The 21553-nt window shown below is 36.0% G+C and overlaps 2 protein-coding genes across 2 annotated transcripts; both read left to right on the plus strand.

Moving 5' to 3' along the window:
• The first annotated feature begins 2423 nt into the window (after window positions 1-2423).
• LOC130591844 (secreted RxLR effector protein 161-like) lies at window positions 2424-3116 on the plus strand. Its single transcript, XM_057395783.1, has one exon. The coding sequence runs from the start codon at window positions 2424-2426 to the stop codon at window positions 3114-3116; it is 693 nt and encodes a 230-aa protein (XP_057251766.1).
• Window positions 3117-11904: 8788 nt separating this feature from the next.
• Window positions 11905-18805, plus strand: LOC104896715 (serine hydroxymethyltransferase 6). The gene is made up of 4 exons (XM_010683488.4): window positions 11905-13203; window positions 13758-14163; window positions 17948-18049; window positions 18140-18805. The coding sequence occupies exons 1-4, from the start codon at window positions 12091-12093 to the stop codon at window positions 18361-18363; spliced, it is 1845 nt and encodes a 614-aa protein (XP_010681790.1). The 5' UTR covers window positions 11905-12090; the 3' UTR covers window positions 18364-18805.
• Window positions 18806-21553: the final 2748 nt, after the last annotated feature.

A 21553-nucleotide genomic window follows, 5' to 3' on the forward strand; every position in this document is an offset into this window, starting at 1 on the left:
GTACTACACAAAGATAAGTGCAATTGAAGCACATTCTATACTAAACCAGAAGTTTACTGATGACTTTACAATTTGGCATGACCGGTTAGGCCATCCCGGTTCTGTGATGATGCGAAAAATCATTGAAAATTCATGTGGACATTCTTTGAAGAGCCACAGATTCTTCAAAGTCATTCTTGTGCTGCTTGCTCACAAGGCAAGTTAATTATTCGGCCATCACCAGCCAAGATAAATTATGAATCTATTAATTTCTTAGAGCGTATACAAGGAGATATTTGTGGGCCAATACACCCACCATGTGGACCATTTAGATATTTTATGGTTTTAATTGATGCATCAACTAGATGGTCACATGTATCATTGTTATCAACTCGTAACCTGGCGTTTGCGAGACTACTTGCCCAATTGATCAGATTACGGGCACATTTTCCAGATTATCCCATCAAGACTATTCGTCTTGACAATGCTGGTGAATTTACTTCTGAGGCCTTTTATAATTATTGCATGTCAATTGGAATAAGTGTTGAACATCCTGTAGCGCATGTTCACACACAAAATGGTCTTGCAGAGTCATTCATTAAGCGACTTCAGTTCATTGCTAGACCATTGCTCATGAAATCTAAACTTCCCATTTCTGCTTGGGGACATGCCATATTACATGCAGCAGCACTCATTCGCATGAGGCCAACAAGTCATCATAAGTTCTCCCCATCACAATTGGTTTTGGGTCAGGAACCAAATATCTCCCATCTACGAATTTTTGGATGTGTTGTATATGTTCCAATTGCTCCACCACAGCTACTAAGATGGGTCCTCAAAGGAGGTTAGGAATATATGTTGGGTATGAATCCCCATCAATAATCAAATATTTAGAGCCGACAACAGGGGATCTGTTCACGGCTCGTTTTGCAGATTGTCACTTTAACGAGTCGGTTTTCCCAATATTAGGGGGAGAAAACAAACAGCTGGTAAAGGAAATCAGTTGGAATGAATTATCATTATCTCATCTTGATCCTCGTACTAGACAATGTGAAATAGAAGTTCAAAAGATAATTCATTTAAGAACTTAGCAAATCAACTGCCAGATGCATTTTCTGACCCAAATAGAGTGACTAAGTCACATATACCAGCTGTGAATGCTCCTATAAAAATTGATGTCCCAGAAGGACAACATCAAGTTGCTAATGATTCAAAACCACGCTTAAAACGTGGTAGACCAGTTGGTTCCAAAGATAAGAATCCTCGAAAAAGAAAAGGAGCAACAATTGACAATGGCCAATTTGAGGATCTGACACATTCTGGTGGATCTCCAGAAGAGATCGTGGACATGACAAAGAATATTATTCCAGAAGAAATTCAGGTACCTGAAAATGAAGAGATCTCAACAAATTATGTCATGTCTGGAATAACATGGAACCGAAATAAAGTCGACGTCGATAATGTTTTGCATATAATATACACTTGATGTCATGAATAATGAAGAGGATCAAGAACCAAGATCCATGGATCAGTGTAGACAAAGAGATGATTGGCCAAAATGGAAAGAAGCAATTGATGCAGAATTAAAATCTCTGGCAAAGAGAGAAGTGTTTGGACCAGTAGTCCACACCTGCAGGTGTTAAACCAGTGGGATATAAATGGGTCTTTGTGCGCAAGAGAAATGAAAAGGGCGAAATTGTAAGATATAAAGCACGTTTAGTTGCACAAGGATTTTCACAAAGACCTGGGATTGATTATGAGGAGACCTACTCCCCTGTGGTGGATGCGACTACTTTTAGATTCTTGATCAGTCTGGCAGTAAGAGAAGGACTTGATTTACGCTTATTAGATGTAGTCACAGTTATTTGTATGGCCCACTGGATAATGAGATATATATGAGACTTCCGGAAGGATTTAGGCTGCCAGAAGCAGCAAGTTCAGGATCTCGAGGACAATATTCTATTAAATTGAATAGATCCCTGTATGGATTGAAACAATCTGGGCGCATGTGGTACAATCGCCTTAGTGAATATTTGTTGAAAGAAAATTATAAGAATGACCCTATTAGCCCATGCATTTTTATAAAGAGATTTGGGTCAGGTTTTGTCATTGTTGCTGTATATGTTGACGATCTAAATATCATCGGAACTCCTGAAGAGATTTCGGTGACAATAGAATACTTGAAGAGGGAATTTGAGATGAAAGACCTTGGAAAAACAAAATTTGTCTAGGACTGCAAATTGAGCACCTGAAAGATGGAATCCTTGTGCATCAAACATCATACACAGACAAGGTGCTTAGAGATTTTATATGGATAAAGCACATCCGTTGACCAGTCCGATGGTAGTTAGATCACTTGATGTAAATAATGATCCATTTCGTCCTCGGGAAAGTAATGAGGACATCCTTGGTCCTGAAATACCATATCTAAGTGCAATAGGAGGATGTACCTTGTTAGTCATACACGGCCTGACATATCATTTTCTGTTAATTTATTAGCAAGGTTTAGCTCATGCCCTACCCGAAGGCATTGGAATGGAATTAAGCACATATTTCGTTACCTCCAAGGTACAAAGGATAAGGGCTTATTCTTTTCTAACCTATCGAAAGAAGCAATGATTGGTTTTGCAGATGCAGGGTATTTATCTGATCCTCACAATGCTCGATCACAAACTGGATATGTGTTTACACATGGTGGTACTGCCATCTCCTGGCGCTCAATGAAGCAAACCATTGTAGCTACTTCTTCCAACCATGCAGAAATTCTAGCAATTCATGAGGCTAGTCGTGAATGTGTGTGGTTAAGATCTCTAATCCAGCATATACAAGAAGATTGTGGTCTATCATCTGAGAGGTTGACTCCAACAGTTTTGTATGAGGACAATGCAGCATGTATTGCACAGCTCTCGGAAGGATACATCAAGGGCGATAGGACAAAACATATCTCACCAAAATTCTTCTTCACTCATGAACTACAGAAAAGTGGCGATATTGATGTTCAACAAGTTCGTTCAAGTGAAAATTTGGCAGATCTATTTACTAAGGCACTTCCAACCGCTACTTTTAAGAGGCTGGTTCGACAAATTGGAATGCGTTCTCTCAAAAACTTCACTGATATTTTTATGAGGGGGAGTTAATGCGCGCTGTACTCTTTTTTCCTTAACCATGGTTTTTTTCCCACTGGGTTTTTCCTGGTAAGGTTTTTAATGAGGCAGCATCATCTTATGCGCATTGTAAGACATATTTTATATGTTGGACATCCAAGGGGAGTGTTATGTAATAATTATGTATGGAATAATTATAGGTGGATGTCCAACCTTTTGCATTACCTAACCTTTGACATCCCCTAGTGACTTTTCGCATTACGTAACTTCTCCCATTATTGTGTATATATATATGTGTACCCCATGAGGTGAATAATATAACCTTCTCTATCATCTTTCTTCTCAGTACTCTATAATCCTCTCAATTTTATAACATTCATCAGTTTTTTAAAATAATGTCAATTTTTGATTATTTTAGAATAATTTTAATTAAGGGTCCTTTTTAAAATAATCTAAACTATTAATTTTGCATATATTATAGACCTAAAACGGATTAGTGTAGGTAAGAAAAAGTGATAGGTTGGTTTATTTTATAAAGATTAACTCAAAGTTACGAGTATTCTGCAATAAATCAAAATTGAGATTATTTTGAGAAGACAGGTAAAAGTTGGGATTATTCATATCAATTATTCCTAACATGTATAGATTTCAGGTTTATCGCGACTTTATCATCCATGCCCTTTCAAGAAAGGAACCAGCAATGTATATCATACAACTAGGGATGTTCATGGGTAGTTAACCATACCGAAAAAATATCTTGGTTCGATAATCGGAAGTTTTGGTTCGCTCTTTTTTGCGAACTGTAACCGTTTAGACCGGTTACCGACTAAGCGGGTAACCGTTTTTTCGGTACGATTTTTTGGTTAACCATTAACCATTATTTAAGCTATACTATTAAGTTTTACTTAATGTACATACATATTGTCAATTCTTTTATGCGTATAATTTAATATTATATATACTCTAATATATATAAAATGTATTATAAAGTGGATAAAAAAAACAATTGAAAAATATAACAAACACTAAGAATTCCTAATTATAGTGTTTATATTAGAACTAGAGTTTCTAAATAATTACATACTTCCTCTAATTATTGTAACTTAGCAACAAATATTAGAATTAATGTAATTGTTTGAAAATGTTTCACAATAATTAAATAGATAAAAAATATTTCGGTATTTCGGTTAACCGTTCACTTAAAAATCATAACTGTAACCGTACTGTTTAACCGCTAAGTTTATCGGTTCGGTAACTGTACCGTTAAAACTTTTTTTGTCGGTACGGTAACTACCCATTTAGACCGATTTTTCGGTATTTTGATACGGTATTTCGGTTTCGTTTTTTATGAACACCCCTACATACAACTAATACAACCTCTGTTTCATATTAGGTGAAAAACTTACTATTTTACAACGTTTCAAAATAAGTAAAAACATACCTTAAATTGAAGAAAGAAAGTGACAAAATGACAAAAGTACCCATCACAAAGTTGCGTGGTTTGCTTTTCTCTCTCTTCCTTCTGATAATGAAAAAGGGTATTATATGACTTTTTGGCTTTTGAGAGTGATGTTTATTAAATCTTATGCGTGCTCAATCCCTATGTTTCACTTATTATGGAACGGAGGAAGTATATAAAGTAGAGTACAACAATCAGCTCACGAGGTCGCGACATTTGGCGTCCTTATTGAACGCCATTTGTCGCATTAAGTTTTCTTGTCATATTTTTTTGAATATAAATAGAGTTCTAAATTGATTAAAATATAAATGTAGAGTTGGTTTAACAATGAAAATCATAAATATAGTAATTGATTATAACTTTCGATATATAGTTCGCAAATTTATATTTTTTGTACTATTGGAAAGTGTTTCAAAAGTTGTAATCCCCCGTAATTTTATGGATTTTAGAAATATATTTTAGTATTTATATATTTATATTTAAAACATAATTTAGTTTGAAATGATTTATTTATTTAAAGAGGGTTGACTACTTCGAAAGTCAAAAGAATAATTGTAAAGATTTTAGGAAGTTAAAATATTTTATTTAGGCATGCTTTGTAAAATGTTTGAAATACTAATTTGATTCAGAAAAGAAGTTTAAATGGGCTTGAGGAACCCAAAATTCTAAGTAGATTAGGAAAAGGATTTATATTGATGTTAGGAGTTCTAATTCATTAATCATATCCTTCATCAAACTTTATTTGAATCCAATCTCCTTTTTCTATGCCCAAGAGGGAAAAACTTCTTTATAAATACCTTACACCCAATTATTTTACCACACAAAGATTTATTTTCTCTCTCCTCCCTCATACCAGCCGGCCCCCATACTCTTTCCTTTTCCACGTGATTTCTTTCCTTTTCTCTCAAGTTTTCTTTCTTCTTCTTCAAGTAACATTTCTTCTTTGACAAGAAACGTCACCACACCTCCATAATCACATTATTCTTTTGTGCGCCACTGCTGCAGCGTGCTGTTCTTTCCGGCGCCTCTTCCTTGTTCATTGTTCTTTGAATTGTTGGTTAATTTCTTTTCTTCTCCCTCAAGTTTTCATTAAAGATCATGTTTCTATGCTTTATATTAATACTAATCATGATTATTAACTTTAATTTACTATTTTAATAATTTATCTTGATTTTATATATATTATGAATTAAAAAAAATTAAAATTTCAGATTTGATTATTATTTTTAGATTGAGTTTTTAATTATCAAAGCATGGATTTTTAGGGTGTTAATAATTGGAAAATCATAGTAACATGTTATAAACTATGAGATTGTTTTAAATTTATGAATTTAAGCATGTTTTATGTATGTTTAAAAAGATGTTTATAATTTTATAAGTTGCTGGAATTTTAGAAAGGGCATTAATAATGGAGCTTTAAGGATTTTGATTACTAGTATAGTAGTACTATGCTAGATATTAAAAGTAATTTGAGTTTTAATAGTAAAAACAGCTTTTAAATATTTTTAAAGGAGATTTAAAGTGTTTTAAAGTTGTTGTATTTTATTTAGAGTATTGCTTTTGGTTTATATTGATTATTTTAGGCGGAGAATATTCAGTAGGTGACTTTTAAGTGATTAAAGATGGCCTATCAACTGTTTTACACAAGGTACGTACATACCTATGTGTTATGTGATATAGAATCCTTGGTCAGACATTAACAACTCTTAGATTAACATATGCCAGTACGGTCGCTCAACATAATCAAATCTACCTATTGTAACAAGCCTCTAATGAATACGATCTTTCGATTCTAATTTTTATTAGCTAAACATAACTCATGATATTGCGCAATTACATGAATCAAACAAGTATAACAAATCAACAGATTATTCTAATTCAATCCAATTATTGAAGAACATCAAACCACAATAAAAAGGTATAAACATGGCTTCCCTCTCTAAGCCCTAGAAATAGACTACTCACTCATGATGATATTAATCTCAATAAAAATAATCAAAGTAAAAGAATTCATAAAACTAAACTAAGTAGAGAAGAATACCGAATGATTGAAGAACAACGAAAACGAAATCAACTATCTTTATAATCTTCAAAATCAAAAGTTAACACAAGGTAGAGAGAGAAACTAAGTATTCAGCCCTAAAAACGTAGAAAATAAGATAGTCTAATCGAAAATACTAAAAACCTATTTATACTATTTACAAAACCGGCTAAAAAAGGCGAAAAAACACGTCTCAAAAAACCGCCCGGTCGGGCGACGGTGATTCAACTTCTACGACAAAAAAGCGAATCCGCCCGATTACCTGGCCGGTCGGGAGCGTAAGCAATTTTGGCTCCTTTCTCGCCCGGTTGACCGGGCTAACATGCCTTGCATCCTGTGAAAATTTCATTTCGCCCCAGTCGATCGGGCTAATCCGCCCGGTCGACCGGGCGGAAAAACTGCGATTTTGCGTCAACTTGCGAAGGTTGTATCTCTCAAACCAGAAGTCGGATTGGGGCGTGTGAACTATAATTGGAAAGCCCTTGAAGTCTAGTTTCCAACCCAACTGGAATGTATTGATTATCCATTTTCTATCAAAAGTTATGGTCAAAATAGTGAACATGTGTCAGTTTTGACACTTCTTTCACTAACTCTTTGCTTCATTCTTACTCGAAATTGTCCCGAAATGATGCATTGTGATCTTTGTGCAAGATATCTTCATCTTCAATGATTAATAGGCTTGATATTAGGTAATCATAATCAATTTGCATCAAAGTAACCTGAAAATGATCAAAACACGCAAACGGGGAGTAGTAGAGCACAACTTACGTAATTCATTCCATTATACACCTAAATGCTCTAAAAGGTGTTCTAAATGCAATCAAAATGCATCTAAAAACTATATATAAATGTGACATATCACATCACTTGTAACGCCCCGAAAATTAATAACCTCATTTAAACACATATACTTATAATTGGTAGCGTAAACTAGAAAATTAAACCTGTGGGTTATGGGCCCACTAATATAATAATTAGCTTAAATAGTCTTAGAGACTATAATTCTTAAAACTCACCAATATTAGCTATAATAATAATATAATCTTCCTAGCCCATGAGATATAAAATACAGACAACAGCATTGATACACGAGATCCATCCTGAACTCTCTCTCTTGCAGTGCTTCTAGCTTGAGCTTACGAACCCTTATTATTAGTGCCATACTAGATTCTTTAACACTCATTAGCAAAATCCGTTTTACCAACGATCTTTCAACTGTCTGACCATACCTAAAACATAAAAGCAAAACGTTATGAGCCGAGGCTCAGCAACAAACTACCCCAGCAACGTAAACTCATTTCAACTCATTTTATTTGCAAACAGGGAGGAAGAATAATTCAAACATTTGCGAAAACATTATTCATTCACTTCACTTTAATAGTCCATGATTCCATTTCATCAGTTTTTTTTTATTCTGGTTGATGTACAGCAGTCAGTGCTGGGACGTCTCCCAGTATGTGTATGCACCACTGTGCAAGGGCCTTGGCCCCGGGCATTGCCCTACACCAGTAAACAGTAGTGGGCCAGTGCCCCAGTAAACAGTATCGGGCCAGTGCCCCAGTAAGCAGTACGGTACGTGCACGACCTTCAGTCAGTCAGTAGGTACAACCAACCAGTTCTTTCACTTTACTTTATCATGTTACATTCCTTTTTACTTTAACAATGATCAGTGTATTTCAGTAACTCAGTAACTTCAATTAATATTTTATAAACAATGTCATTTCAGTGATCAGTATGCTTCTGTAACTCAGTATCTTTCAATCATATAAGTCTCAGGATACGTAATCAAAACATGTAATAATCCCGCAACTCAAAAACACATGTTCATAAATCATCATCTCAGTAGCATATTAAAAAAAAACGCATTTCAAAGGAATTGCGGGTACCAGCAGTAGTTGTTACCTTGATTGCAGAATAATAATAATAATCCTCTTCTTATGTCCTTGATATCGTCCTTACTGAGCTCCGAGGAACGAGTTCTTTTAAGTTTCAAAACGAGTATTTTTATAAGTTAGAAATTCATAGAAACATTAATATAAGTGCTCCTTAAGTATAATTCATAGTTTATACTATTGCTTATATAAGTTATAGAGTCTAACTTATTTAACAATTACGTAATATGTTGAAGTTATAATAGTTTATCCAAAAATCATTATACTTAGTTCTATAGATATTATTTAGAAATCATGTTAAAATATATATATTATCCTCATTTAGTCATATTATTATCTTATGAGTTTTATAACTTAATAATTGCACTTATATAAGTTAGTTACTTATTAAAATTACAAGTAATTATAACTTTTAGACTAGTTCAAGGGTATAAGTTAGAACATGTTATAATTTAGATAATTAGAAGCTTGGCCATCTATATTTTAGTATAGACTAATAATTTACTAAACTTAGGTGATTCAACTATAATATATTAAGTGACTTACTTAACCAGTGATGAGCATGAATTGTAGTACTTAATTCCTCTTAGTTTTTAGGAAATTCATTCCTCTTTGACAAAGTCAACATTTACAAAGAAAATGTAAAACAATAACTCACCCAAACAGAACACACACACGCAGGGGAGAAAAAGGGGGCCTGGTGTTGCGGTAGGAGGTCTGGCAAGGGGCGGCGGTGTACAGCGCCGAAGGGTGACAGGAAGGCAGCGACAGAAAGCGTATGGTTGATGTGTGGTGGTGCGGTGGTGTCACGCAGAGGAGAGAAAGTGGGGCGAGAGGGGGATGGCGGGGGAGGAAGGGCAGCGATGAAGGAGGGGAGATGACGGGTGTTGGTGGCGCGACTGGGTTACGCGGAGGGGGAAAGGTCGGAAGTGGGCATCCGTATGTCGGTGGCGGCAGGCGACAGGGAGGGATTCAGGTGGTGGTGCGCGGTGGTCGAACGGAGGGAAAACAGAGAAGTGAAAGAAAAATTGAAACTTTGTTTCCAAATTCTTTTTAATTGATGTAAATTTCTGGATTATTGTTGTTGATTTTGTGATTGTAAAACTCAACCATTCCTCCCTATTTATAGAGAAACTTCCATCTCAGTAGATGAATTTCAGAATTTTAAATTACCAAAACCATTCAAGAAAACAAGTGGCTAAATTCAGGGGTTTTGAGAAAACCAGTGGATTAAGGGTGGTTGAGAGGGTGAAAACTCAATTAAGTTCACTGAGATAGTTTTTTTTTGACTTTGTTAAGAAATCTCCATTCTTGTCCTTCCACGTATGGAGGAGGAAGAAGATGGAGTTATTGCTTTTCTTTTAATTTTTGTTTTATTTTCTGATTTTGGGAGAGAATAATACTAGGCCTTTTTGTTTTGTTTGGGCTTCAAAGGATTTGGTCATTGGGCATTGGGTCCATCAGAATTTTTGCTAACCTTTAGTCTTCCATCATTTACAAGATTGATGCTAAGACTTAGGATTTTAATTTATGAACTTTGTTATCCTAAAATTATTAAACAACATATCTTAGAAATTAACTTAGAAATTTTTATTTACTAAAATTAGTTCACAATTAGTTTAATCATTAAGATTAGTTATTAATTAATTAAAAGTAAAACTTGGGGTATTACATCACTAGAAGTTCTTTTCCTAGTCCACTTAGTATTTGGGTTCCTTAAGCCCATTTAAACTTCTTCTTCAAATCCAATTAGTATTTCAAATATTTTTCAAAGCGTGCCTTAACAAAATATTTTAAGTTCCTTAAATCCTTAAAATAATTCCTTTGACTTTCAAAATAGTCAACCTTTTTGAATAAATAAATTATTTTAAACTAAATTATATATAAATATATATATACTAAAATATATTTATAAAATCCATAAATTTACGGGCAGTCTACCCCTCTTAAAAAAAGTTTCATCCCAAAACATGACACGAAAACTCACACATTTTCAAAATTTTAAACTCATCTTTCATTTGAGAAATACTTGTGCCACTCATGTACACATTTTTACCAACTTAAAAACACTTGTGTTACTCATGAACACATTTTCTTATGCGGATAATCTATTTATTTTGCACCAACATGTGCAAATCGCCAAGTTTAAGTAGAAAAATGCATAAAAATCTCATAGAAATAGGCAAAAGCGCGAAATTCTATCGCATTCTATCCCCCTTAAGAGAAACGAGTTACTCCCATTAGAAAAGGGCATGTGGTGAACGCTTTCAGAAACTCTTGGGTGTATGGTGAATATCTGAAACATTGGGGTATATGGTGACTTTCGTGATTTCTCGGGGGTATATGGTGAAAAAATCGAAAAATTAATTTGTTGTCAAATTTTTTTGAAGGATTTGGATTAGGTAAATGGGTTGACATGGATGACCGCTTAATGAAACGGGTCAGGTTATTATCAAAGGGTTTCAACACGATCAGTTAGACAAGTCAGGTCAATGCTAGTGATGGGATAAGTTGTAATTTTATCTGAGACTGAGGGAAGCAATATGCACAACAAAGACTAAATCAACTTTTTCAAAACAAATTAGATGTCGAGTCACCTAATCCACATATTATTACTCTAACAACATCAGCCACTCAACACAGTCTTCAGTCACTTATAGAAATATTTTTTTTGATGCACGATTATCAAATTTAAATCACAAATTAACATTCACACCATGATTTTAAGATAAACATCCTAAAATCTTAAATTTATAAAACTAATAAATCTCGTGCAATTTGCACGGGTATAAAAACTACTGCATTAATAATACAAAATCGTATTTATACAAATATATTAAAGGGCGTTTCCAAAAGACGCCTATATGCCACGCGACACTCTCCTCAAATTCTATTGCAAATGTTTTATATCCAAGTGAACTCTTCAATTTGAAAAATATAAATATTGTGTAATTAATAGGTATCGGACACTGGACCATTGAAATTAAAAGTGAGAGTTTAACCTTCAATACACTATAACTTTATTGTCTAATATTTCAAATAAAATATGATAAAATCTTATAATAATTACACTTAACTAAGCAGACTTAAACAAATATCAAAACCTCTAACACTATTATTACGATACTAAGAATACACTATTAATGTCAAATTATCTTCCCAATTTATTTTAATCCATTATTTTCAAACTCAAACCTTTAAGATTATTTTTATTTATCATGTTATGACGTCAATTTTTCAATTTCTCATGGTAAAAAGATATACAAAAGTAACAAAAATAAATTATTAATATATATTTGTTTAGAACACCAAGTTAGCAAACGCGTGGATAGCACGTGGTTGTAAAACTAGTTTTCCTAAATAACAACTAAAAATATCCCTGAACAAATGGAATTATGTCCAGGTGCATCCCATCTTCACGTCTCACCAGCATCTGGCTCGTTCTATGAATCAATCTCCCCTTCTCTCTCTCTCTCATAATCCCAAATATTCACCCCTTAAATCTCAGCGTCGGATGAGGATCATATATATGATGCATCATACTACTTTGTAACTTTTTTGTGAATTGTGTTTGTGTTTGTGTTGTTGCTGCTGATTTCGTATTTCATAGATAATATGGATTTGACACACTCTCAATCAAATCTCTCTTTAAACTTTGTCTCTCACTCAACAGTATCACAGCCAAATTCAAACCCTAATAATAGTAATCGGATTTTAATAAACGACGACTCTATTTCGTTCCAGATCGATTCTAGGTTGCGCGAGTCGTCGAACCCGAGATCTTCGATTCCTCTGCAATTGCTGGAACAAACTGCGCAGAATTGCACGAAGAAGGAGAGCGAAATGGAAATGGAAGCGGTGGAAAAGGAGGAGAGAGAAGACGGAAATCATGGGGATGAAGAGGAGGTGGTGGAAGAGTTCCGTATTCTAGGTCACTCGATGTGTCTAAAACGACGTCGGGGGGATAGAGAGGATTCAGTATCGTCTTCTTCTACAGTTGCAGTTGCAGCGACGAAACGTATGATGGTTGATTCAAGTCTCGAGTCGCGTAGGTGTGGAGTGAAATCGTGGGGGAATCAGTCATTACGAGTGGCAGACCCTGAAATATTCGATATAATGGAAAAGGAAAAGACGAGACAATGCAAAGGAATTGAATTAATTGCTTCGGAGAATTTCGTATGTAAAGCTGTGATGGAAGCGTTAGGAAGCTTTTTAACAAACAAGTATTCAGAAGGAATGCCTGGCCAGAGATACTATGGAGGAAATCAGTACATAGACGAGATTGAACTTCTATGTTGTGACCGAGCACTCGCTGCTTTTGATCTCAGTTCCGAAAATTGGGGTGTAAATGTTCAGCCATATTCTTGTACCTCTGCAAATTTCGCAGTTTACACCGGTCTTTTGTTGCCAGGAGATCGAATTATGGGATTGGACACCCTTTCTGGAGGGAACACAAGTCATGGTTGTTATACTCCCAATGGAAGAAAGGTGTCTGGTGCCTCTATTTTCTTTGAGAGTTTGCCTTATAAGGTCAATCCCCTTACTGGCTATGTAGATTATGATAAGCTAGAGGAGAAAGCACTCGATTTTCGTCCGAAGATTCTCATTTCTGGTGGTAGTTCTTATCCTCGTGATTGGGATTATGCAAGGTTGAGACAGATTGCTGATAAGTGTGGTGCCGTTTTGATGTGCGATATGGCTCAAATTAGTGGCCTTATCGCTGCTAAGGTGGGACTTCTTGTTGTATGTTATTTTGAAGTTTGTCTTAATCATTCAACTTTATGCTTTTGTTACAGTATCTGTATATCTATCTATTATTTGATTGCTAATGCTGAATGATATGGAGGCGTGCATTCTAGATCACTGTATGGTTAGGGTTAGTATGTGAACCTAGAGTTCAGTGATTATTACTTATTTTATGTTATTGTATTTATAATATTCTCTATGCTAGAGTGAGTGTCTGGCTATTTTTTTCAGTTTAAACATCATTGCATACTGTGCGGTTGAACTTTAGTGGAGAACTTTTGATTTTGTCTGTTATGCACCAGATCAGTTAGCTAGGGTACTGTTGGACCTCCTAAACCGCTCAGCTAGCAGCATGTACATCCCGTTTTTATATGCCTATGTTGGCGGGAGAACATTATTGGGGCCTTATTACTTGTTTGGTATCCTTTTTTGCTCCCAGATTGGCTTGTTTTCGAGCCTTTTTGCGTTTCTTCTAGTTACCTGCCGCATAATTTTCTCCCTAACTTTAAGTTTGCCTTTTATGTGAATGTTTGCAGGAATGCGTCAGTCCTTTTGAATATTGTGATATTGTTACCTCTACAACTCATAAGAGTCTGCGAGGTCCTAGAGGAGGTATAATATTTTATCGGAAGGGAAAGAAACCAAGGAAGAGAAGCTTGTTGTTGAATGCATCTGACGAAAGTGAGCTATATGACTTTGAGGATAAGATAAATTTTGCCGTCTTCCCCGCCTTACAGGGTGGTCCGCACAACAACCACATTGCTGCTCTTGCTATAGCTTTGAAACAAGTTGCCACTCCGGAGTACAAGGCTTACATGCAACAAGTCAAGAGAAATGCTAAAGCCTTGGCATCTGCTTTAGAGCGAAGAAAATGTCGGCTAATAACAGGAGGCACGGACAATCACTTGCTGCTTTGGGATCTAAGGCCCCTTGGTTTGACAGGTATAATGTTACTACTTATTCGTATTTTTTAAAACTACCTTCCCTACAGAAGTATATATATAATTATTAAGGAGTTTTCCTGTGTTTGGTGATGAAACTATGATAAATATATCGCAGCAGGAAATTACCTGAGGAGCTCTGTTTTAAAAGAAATTTAAAATTGATGACTGGCAGAAAATTTCTGAAGATATGCATCAGCGCTTCTTATTAGGACTTGTAAATTTATTATGCTTAGGCAAGTTTCTATTTTTTAAGAGGTCCTGAATCCTTTTCCTGTTCTTTTCAAATATGCTGTTGATTTGGATTTCTAGTTTTGCTAAATTTCTTGCTACGACAAGAATCAGTTCATGAAGATTAGCTAATAGTTGTTTAAACTATTTTGAAAGATAGTATAATTTGCGTGCTATGGTTTGTTCCTTTTTCGTCCTCTCTTTATTTTGTTATGTATTGTAAAATGCTTTTTTTTTTGCTAAAATATGAGCTTCGATGCACTTCATATCGGATATGAACAATATTTACTGATATCAACAAAAATAGGTATTACATTGAATTACAAATGTTGTATATTGAGATGAAAAATATCATCGTCTCAAACTAGCTAATGAATGGTTGTTATGTGTTGGTTTTCCTGTTCTATTTCTTTTGTTCAATGTACCACACATAACCAGAAATATGAAGAGTTCTTTTTTGGGGGTAAATAGTCTGATGAATTAGAGAGAGGAGGTATATGGGCTAATGGCTCACCCAAAATGTGGAAAATCAGAAGGTGTTGGAAAAATAAAGGAGGAAGAATTCTGTTTTATTTTTGTATTTTATAAATCTGTTTGGCTTGGGAGAGTAATCTTTCGGGGATTCTATTCCATTTTAAACTTTTGAATTGCGTATTGAAAGCTATAATTATTTTACATTATGTAATTATCTATATTGGTTTTATGAAACTACTTTTCTTTCTAATGTATCTTGTGAAGTTCGTTTGAAATAGGAAATTTTAACACTTTGGGTACTTTTTTTTTGAAATAAATACCTATGCTGTATGAAATTTTATAGAAATACTTGCCATTTCTTTTGGAATCACTACCACTTAATAGATTTTCGCAAAACCGTTAGTTTTGCTCCGTTAGTGGCATGTGAAATTACCTTCTTACTTTCCATTAATCACCTTCACCAACAGCAGCAAAACCCCACAAAACTCACTATCCTTGTGATCCCCTTTTCTCTCCTAACAACCATTATGAGGTGGTGGTAGTTTCGTAGTTGGTTAGTATCGTGGGTTGGGTCGATTTTGTGGTGGGTGATGTTGGTTATGGTGGTGGAGCGGGATGATTTCTAAATTGGTGGAGGTGGTGGTGGTTTTGTAGTTGGTTGTGGTTGTGGGTGGGTCGATTTTTGGGTGGGTGGTGGTGGCGGCGGCAACGGTGGCAAGCATGGTTGTTTCATGTGGTAGGGGCGGTGGTGGGGGAAGGGCACAATGGTAACTTCACGTGCTACTAATGGAGCAAAACTAACGTCTTTTGCAAGATTCCGTCAAGTGGTAGTGATTCCAAAAAAGTACCCATTGACAAGATTTCCTTTAAAATATATTATCAATTCAGTTTGTTCTCCTAACAGCCTTTTTTATTTTTATTTTTATTTTTTATAATGACACACTTAGGTGATGTGCTCTATGCACCTCAAAACTTTATTCCCACACGTGACAGTTTGATTGCTATTCTTCGAGAAGTTACTTTTACCAAGATTTGTGTCATTTATATGGGAATTATCTAGTTGCTGACTTATAATGATTATCTCATGCTATTATGGGTCATTAGCATTATTAATGCACCTTTTTATATAACCTTAACTCTCTCTTTTTATCAACCTGCACTCTTCTCTCTATCTTACATAGCTGTTTCAGGGACTCTATACACTTTGACGATCGCCTTTACTCGACACTTTGATTTTAAATAACACCTCAAGTATTTTCCAACCTACGTCCCTAGTGAAAAACTAGGGAAATTCTGTATGGTACTATAGACTTTTCTATATGGTACCATCGAAAGCTTTTGATTTCCACTCGGTATCCCTCAATCGTAGACATTATCATGAGATATCATCTCTAAGTAATTATACTACCTTCCAATACCCTAACTATCCAACAGCCACCATTCCAAAGTCTTAGCCACCACTATAGTCCCCAACCAAATCCACTAGGGCCCTTCTTTGCAATCCATTAATGGTTGATGGACTAACTTGATGCTCAAAGGGGGGCGTTGTGGGTCAACATGGTGAGATAGTGGTGGTGGAGATTGTAGGAAGGTGGCTAACGGGTAGTTAGGTTGGTGGGAGGTAGTTTAGTTACATGAGATCGTATCACATAGAGACGTCAATAAGTAAGGTTTACCACGTGAAATTCAAAAGCTTTGGATGGTACAAGTGGGACAAGCCAATAGTACATGGGTACCATATAATTTCCCGAAAAACTATAAGTACAGTGGCAAAAGATAGAGAAATTCTGTCATGTGGTTAATAAATACGAATGTTAACTACAATTAGTATATAAGTCAATTTAAATAAATACGAATGTTAACTACATTTAAAAGTCTTTTAGAATCAAGATTTACATTTCTTGATGCCATGTTCCTGTACCTGAGTGCAATTTTGTAAACGTTGAATCGGGGCATCTTTTTTCACTCTTTGGATCTGATCATGCAAATCAGATCCTGTATGTTACAATAGCTGATTAAATGTTGCTTTTAGTAGAATTCTCTTTTGTACTAGAAATGCTACACTATCCGGTTCTAAACCATGCTTATTTAATGCCCATTTATGCTACCACCCTAGAGACTTTTGCTTGAATGACATTGAAGCGTTGCAGTGACTTTTAACACACAAGGTGACTTAGGATTGTGATTTGAGCAAGGTTGAATCAATAGTAGTCTAGCGTTGCGTTTTGTTTCTCTCGGATTTGATGAGTGATCGCATTTGATGAGTGATCGCATTTGATGAGTGATTGCCTATCTTGTTTTAGGTAAAAGAACATAATGCTTAGGTTACAATGGGATTTTGGTAGATGTGATACAGTTTTGGCTGATGGTGCTTTTGTATCTACTCTTTGCTATGTTCATTAGGTGTGTGTGACTAAAAGAAATTTGCTTTATGGCCTATATTAATACTTGGTGGAATTTGGAAGATCTTTTTATGGCTGCACAAGGTTATCGTCAATTTTCTTGTTATATTGTCTATGTTGTGACTTGTTACTTGCAAGGTATTTGTTGTCTTAATGAGATTACTCTTGTGGCTCACTTGGTTGACGATAGATTTGTAGAAGTTATGTTAGAAAAATCTCATGTTAATGTCCAATGAAATGCAGTTTTACTCTGAAGTACATGATTTATTACGGCTCAGTATGAATTCTCTATATGGTATTGAGTGAGCATGAAGTTTATTCGAAGATAGAATTTTATTACCAGTTTACCACGGACTTTGGCATGAGGTTTACTTTGCACACAATTACACCCGAACTTGTGATTATTACTGTTATTTCTGAAGGCATCAATAGAAGTTTCACTTTACATCTTATGTCCTTTTCGATTGTGGCTAGATATGAATTGATTTCTGTTCCTGCAGCTTTTTAGATTGTTCATGCCATGATAATGTATATTTACTTCTGTGGGGATAAAAATATACGGAAAATATTATAAATTGTCTCACCTACATGTGATTGTGACATGAAAAGTGGCTCTTAATGCTCACCAAAGCTGTGCTCCTGTACCTATTCCGTAACTATACTTTCTGCTTTTTTCAGGAAAGAATTTCGAGAAGGTATGTGAAACATGTCATATTACTTTGAATAAAGTTGCTTTGTTTGGTGACAATGGCACCATAACACCTGGTGGCGTAAGGATTGGTAAGTGAAGACTATCATTGTTTCATAAATGTGAGGACTATCAAATTACATGCTGTTCTGATCATCAGTTGTCACTGTTGATTTTGTCAGGTACACCAGCAATGACAACAAGGGGTTGTCTGGAACATGATTTTGAGGTGATTGCTGACTTTCTTATCCTAGCAGCTCAAATCACGAGTAAAGTGCAGAGGGAACATGGAAAGTTGCAGAAAGCCTTCCTGAAGGGTATGCAAAGCAACAAGGATATTATTGAGTTGCGAACCCGTATAGAAGTTTTTTCTGCTCAGTTTGCCATGCCAGGATTCGATGTGTAGTTGTTGCTTATGGAAGGATGCCATCTTCCATCTGTCCTGATTTATGATTTGAAGCACCTACTGAGTCATCATTTGCATTCAACCTTTTGTTCCACCTTCCCACATTCACTCATGTTCTCGGTTTTGGACAATGTTGCTGTTGGTCTCAGCAGGCATTTGAGGGATTAGCTCAGTGATGTTCATATAGCTGATGCTTGGTTATATTTACACTTTGTGATCATTCTTTACGGGCAACACAAGTAAATGGTATGCTTTTTCGGGAGTTTGATCTACTATAGTACCTTGACCCCTGTGGCTGTCAGGCTATAATTGGACAAAGGGCTTTACTCTTTTTTTGACACCTTTCAGTGTTGTTCGACCATGTTATTTATGTACAGTCAAAATTAGCTTACTATTATACTTATGGTACAAGCAATGGAAATGGTCTTTTGAGGTTTGAATACCCTGTATCTATTGTTCCTGTTAGCAATTCTTGACCCTTCAAGCGGAAAGATTCTAGTGCCTCATGTGTATATTCTTTTAGCTTTCTGCGTCTTTTGTAGTGTCCAGTTTTCCAGTTGAAGCGTTCGCCCTTATTTCTCTAAACATGAAAAAAACATGTTTATTTCAAGGTTACTGTGTGTGGTCAGTTACATGCAAGGATGCAACCATGGCTCCCGGTACCACATAGTGTACCCTAGTAAGCAGTATCTTGTACCACTTTTTACAAACGCTTTTCATGCTTTTCTTGCACATTATATCAACTGTGAGCTTATCGGCTTCAATGCTAATAATTTTCAATCATTTTTCAATGGGGATAAGCAAGCGATAATCACTCAATTCAATTTGGGTCAAATAGCCATACAACCAGCCTATGTGACAACTAAGTTTACTTCCTTTTCTATTCCACTTGTTTTGTAAGATAAGAAAGAAAAAATTGACACCACTAATCCTGAGTATGGTTGGTTTGCTCTAAAATTTTTTTAACTTTTAATTACTTCCGTTTTTATTTAATTGTTATAGTTCACTTTAGGGGAGAATTAAGAAAATTGTGCAAAAAACAAGGAACAAGTATAAAACACGAAAGTTCGGTTTTGAAAAGTGTAAAAGAAGCATTAAAATATCATAGGGGAGAAAAATGGGGTTAGTGGGAGGTTTTGGGTGGATTATCAAAATGGGTGGTGGAGTATATGAGGTAGAAAAGTGTAAAAAGTTGATATATAGGAAAAAGTGAAAGTATAACAATTAAATAAATAGCTAAAAAAGGAAATGAAAACAATACAATAGACGGAGGGAGTATCGAGTTCATAATGATGGTCCCAACTCGGAACTGGGTTTTCTTCCCCACATCCCTCTTCAGTCACTCATGCACCTCGTTCTCTCTCACACCCTTTGCAACTCTCCCTTTAGTCTTCCTTGGCTTGCCGGAGCTATGTTGCTGCTCCTCGTTTGATTCTCTTATTCTTCTTGTTGTTGTACCTTTGTTGCCCTTCTTCTATCTCTTGTTGGCGTCGTTCTTCCTTCTTTACCTTCACTAGTTGCTCTAGGGTTGCTGACGTCCTGGTGTCTATGTCTTCTCCTTCCCCAGTTCGTGTTACCGTTACCGCTGCCATTGTTGTATGGTGTGCCGCTCAAACTCGCGTTCAGGTGAGGTGCCGCACCTTCATCTTCTTTTTCCTATATTTCCTTTAGATCAATTGTTATTGTTTAAAATCTGAATTCTGCCTTTTGTCTCGCTCCAAGGCGATATGTATAGAGCTTTTGTCCCGCTTCAAGGCGATATGTGTAGAGCTTTTATCCCGCTCTAAGGCGATTGTATAGAGCTTTTATCCCGCTCCAAGGCGATATGTGTAGAGCTTTTGTCCCACTCCAAGGCGACTGTAAAGAGCTTTTGTCCCGCTCGAAGGCGATTATGTAGAGCTTTATCCCACTCCAAGGCGTTATTGTAGAACTTTTGTCCCACTTAGAGCGATTGTATAGAGCTTTTGTCCCGCTCCAAGGCGATATGTGTAGAGCTTTTTTCCCTCTCCAAGGCGATTATATAGAGCTTTTGTCCCACTCCAACGCCTACATGAAGATATGTGCATTGTATTTCAGGTTTTTGCTCGGTTATGGCTTCCAAATGGCCTTGGTATTGCAAGAGGCTTCGTTTATGACTTTCCATCATTTGGAGATTTTGATTATGATCAAATACGAATCACCATATACCCTTAATTTCTTAATGTCGAGGGATACTGTGGCCTGGAGCCCTATGATAAATGCTGTGTATTCGGTTGTGTTGTTAGAAACATCGAAGTCGAGTTTAACAGAGAGAGGAGTGTGCTCGCCTTTGGGTGATACCATGAGTACCCCTACGCCACATATCTTTTGGTTGGAAGCACCATCGAAGTATAGTGTCCAACTTTCATCTTCCGTCATGAGAAGGTCTTCATCAAGAAATTCATGCTATTTGCGAGATTCATCTACAGGGAAATCCGCTAAGAAGTCTAATACAACGTTGCCTTTAATGGGTTTGTGGGGAATGAATTTTATGTCCAATTTGGCCAGCATTACTACCCAATGGGAAAGTCTACCATTAAGAGCTGGCTTTTCGAAGAAGTACTTAAGAAGATCTAGTCATGACACTATATGGATTGTGTGAGTAAGCATATAATGTCTAGTGTCTAAAGCTTTTTACTAAGGTAGTAAATGGAACAATCTTTCCCCTTCAGCCTCTTGTGCTAACATAGCCCCAGCTGCGGTTTTAGTCACAGTTAGATAAAGCCTTAAAGGTAGGCCTAGTAAGGCAAGTGCTAAAACAGGTTGTTGGATAAATACTCTTTGATTTTTTCAAAAAATTTAGCAATCCTCGTCCCATTCGACAACGACACTCTTCTTGAACTTTTTAAAGATGGGCTCACACACCATGGTCAATTTAGAGATGAACCTACTAATGTACTAGATTTTACTTAAGAACCCCCTTATTTGTTTTTCATTATTAGGCAGAGGCATGGTCATGATGGCGGTTATTCTAGTAAGGTCAATTTCGATACCTCTAGAACTGATGACATAACCTAGGAGTTTCCCGGAAGTGACCCCAAAGGCGCACTTTTGTGGATTAAGTTTCATATCGTATTTACGAAGTTTCATGAAAAAATTCTCGGGGCAGTATGGTGTCCATCTCTATCCTTGGACTTAAATATCATGCCATCTACGTAGAATTCTACCTCTT

The sequence above is a fragment of the Beta vulgaris genome, chromosome 6 (assembly GCF_026745355.1).
Source record: "Beta vulgaris subsp. vulgaris cultivar EL10 chromosome 6, EL10.2, whole genome shotgun sequence".
Classification (NCBI taxonomy): domain Eukaryota; kingdom Viridiplantae; phylum Streptophyta; class Magnoliopsida; order Caryophyllales; family Amaranthaceae; genus Beta; species Beta vulgaris.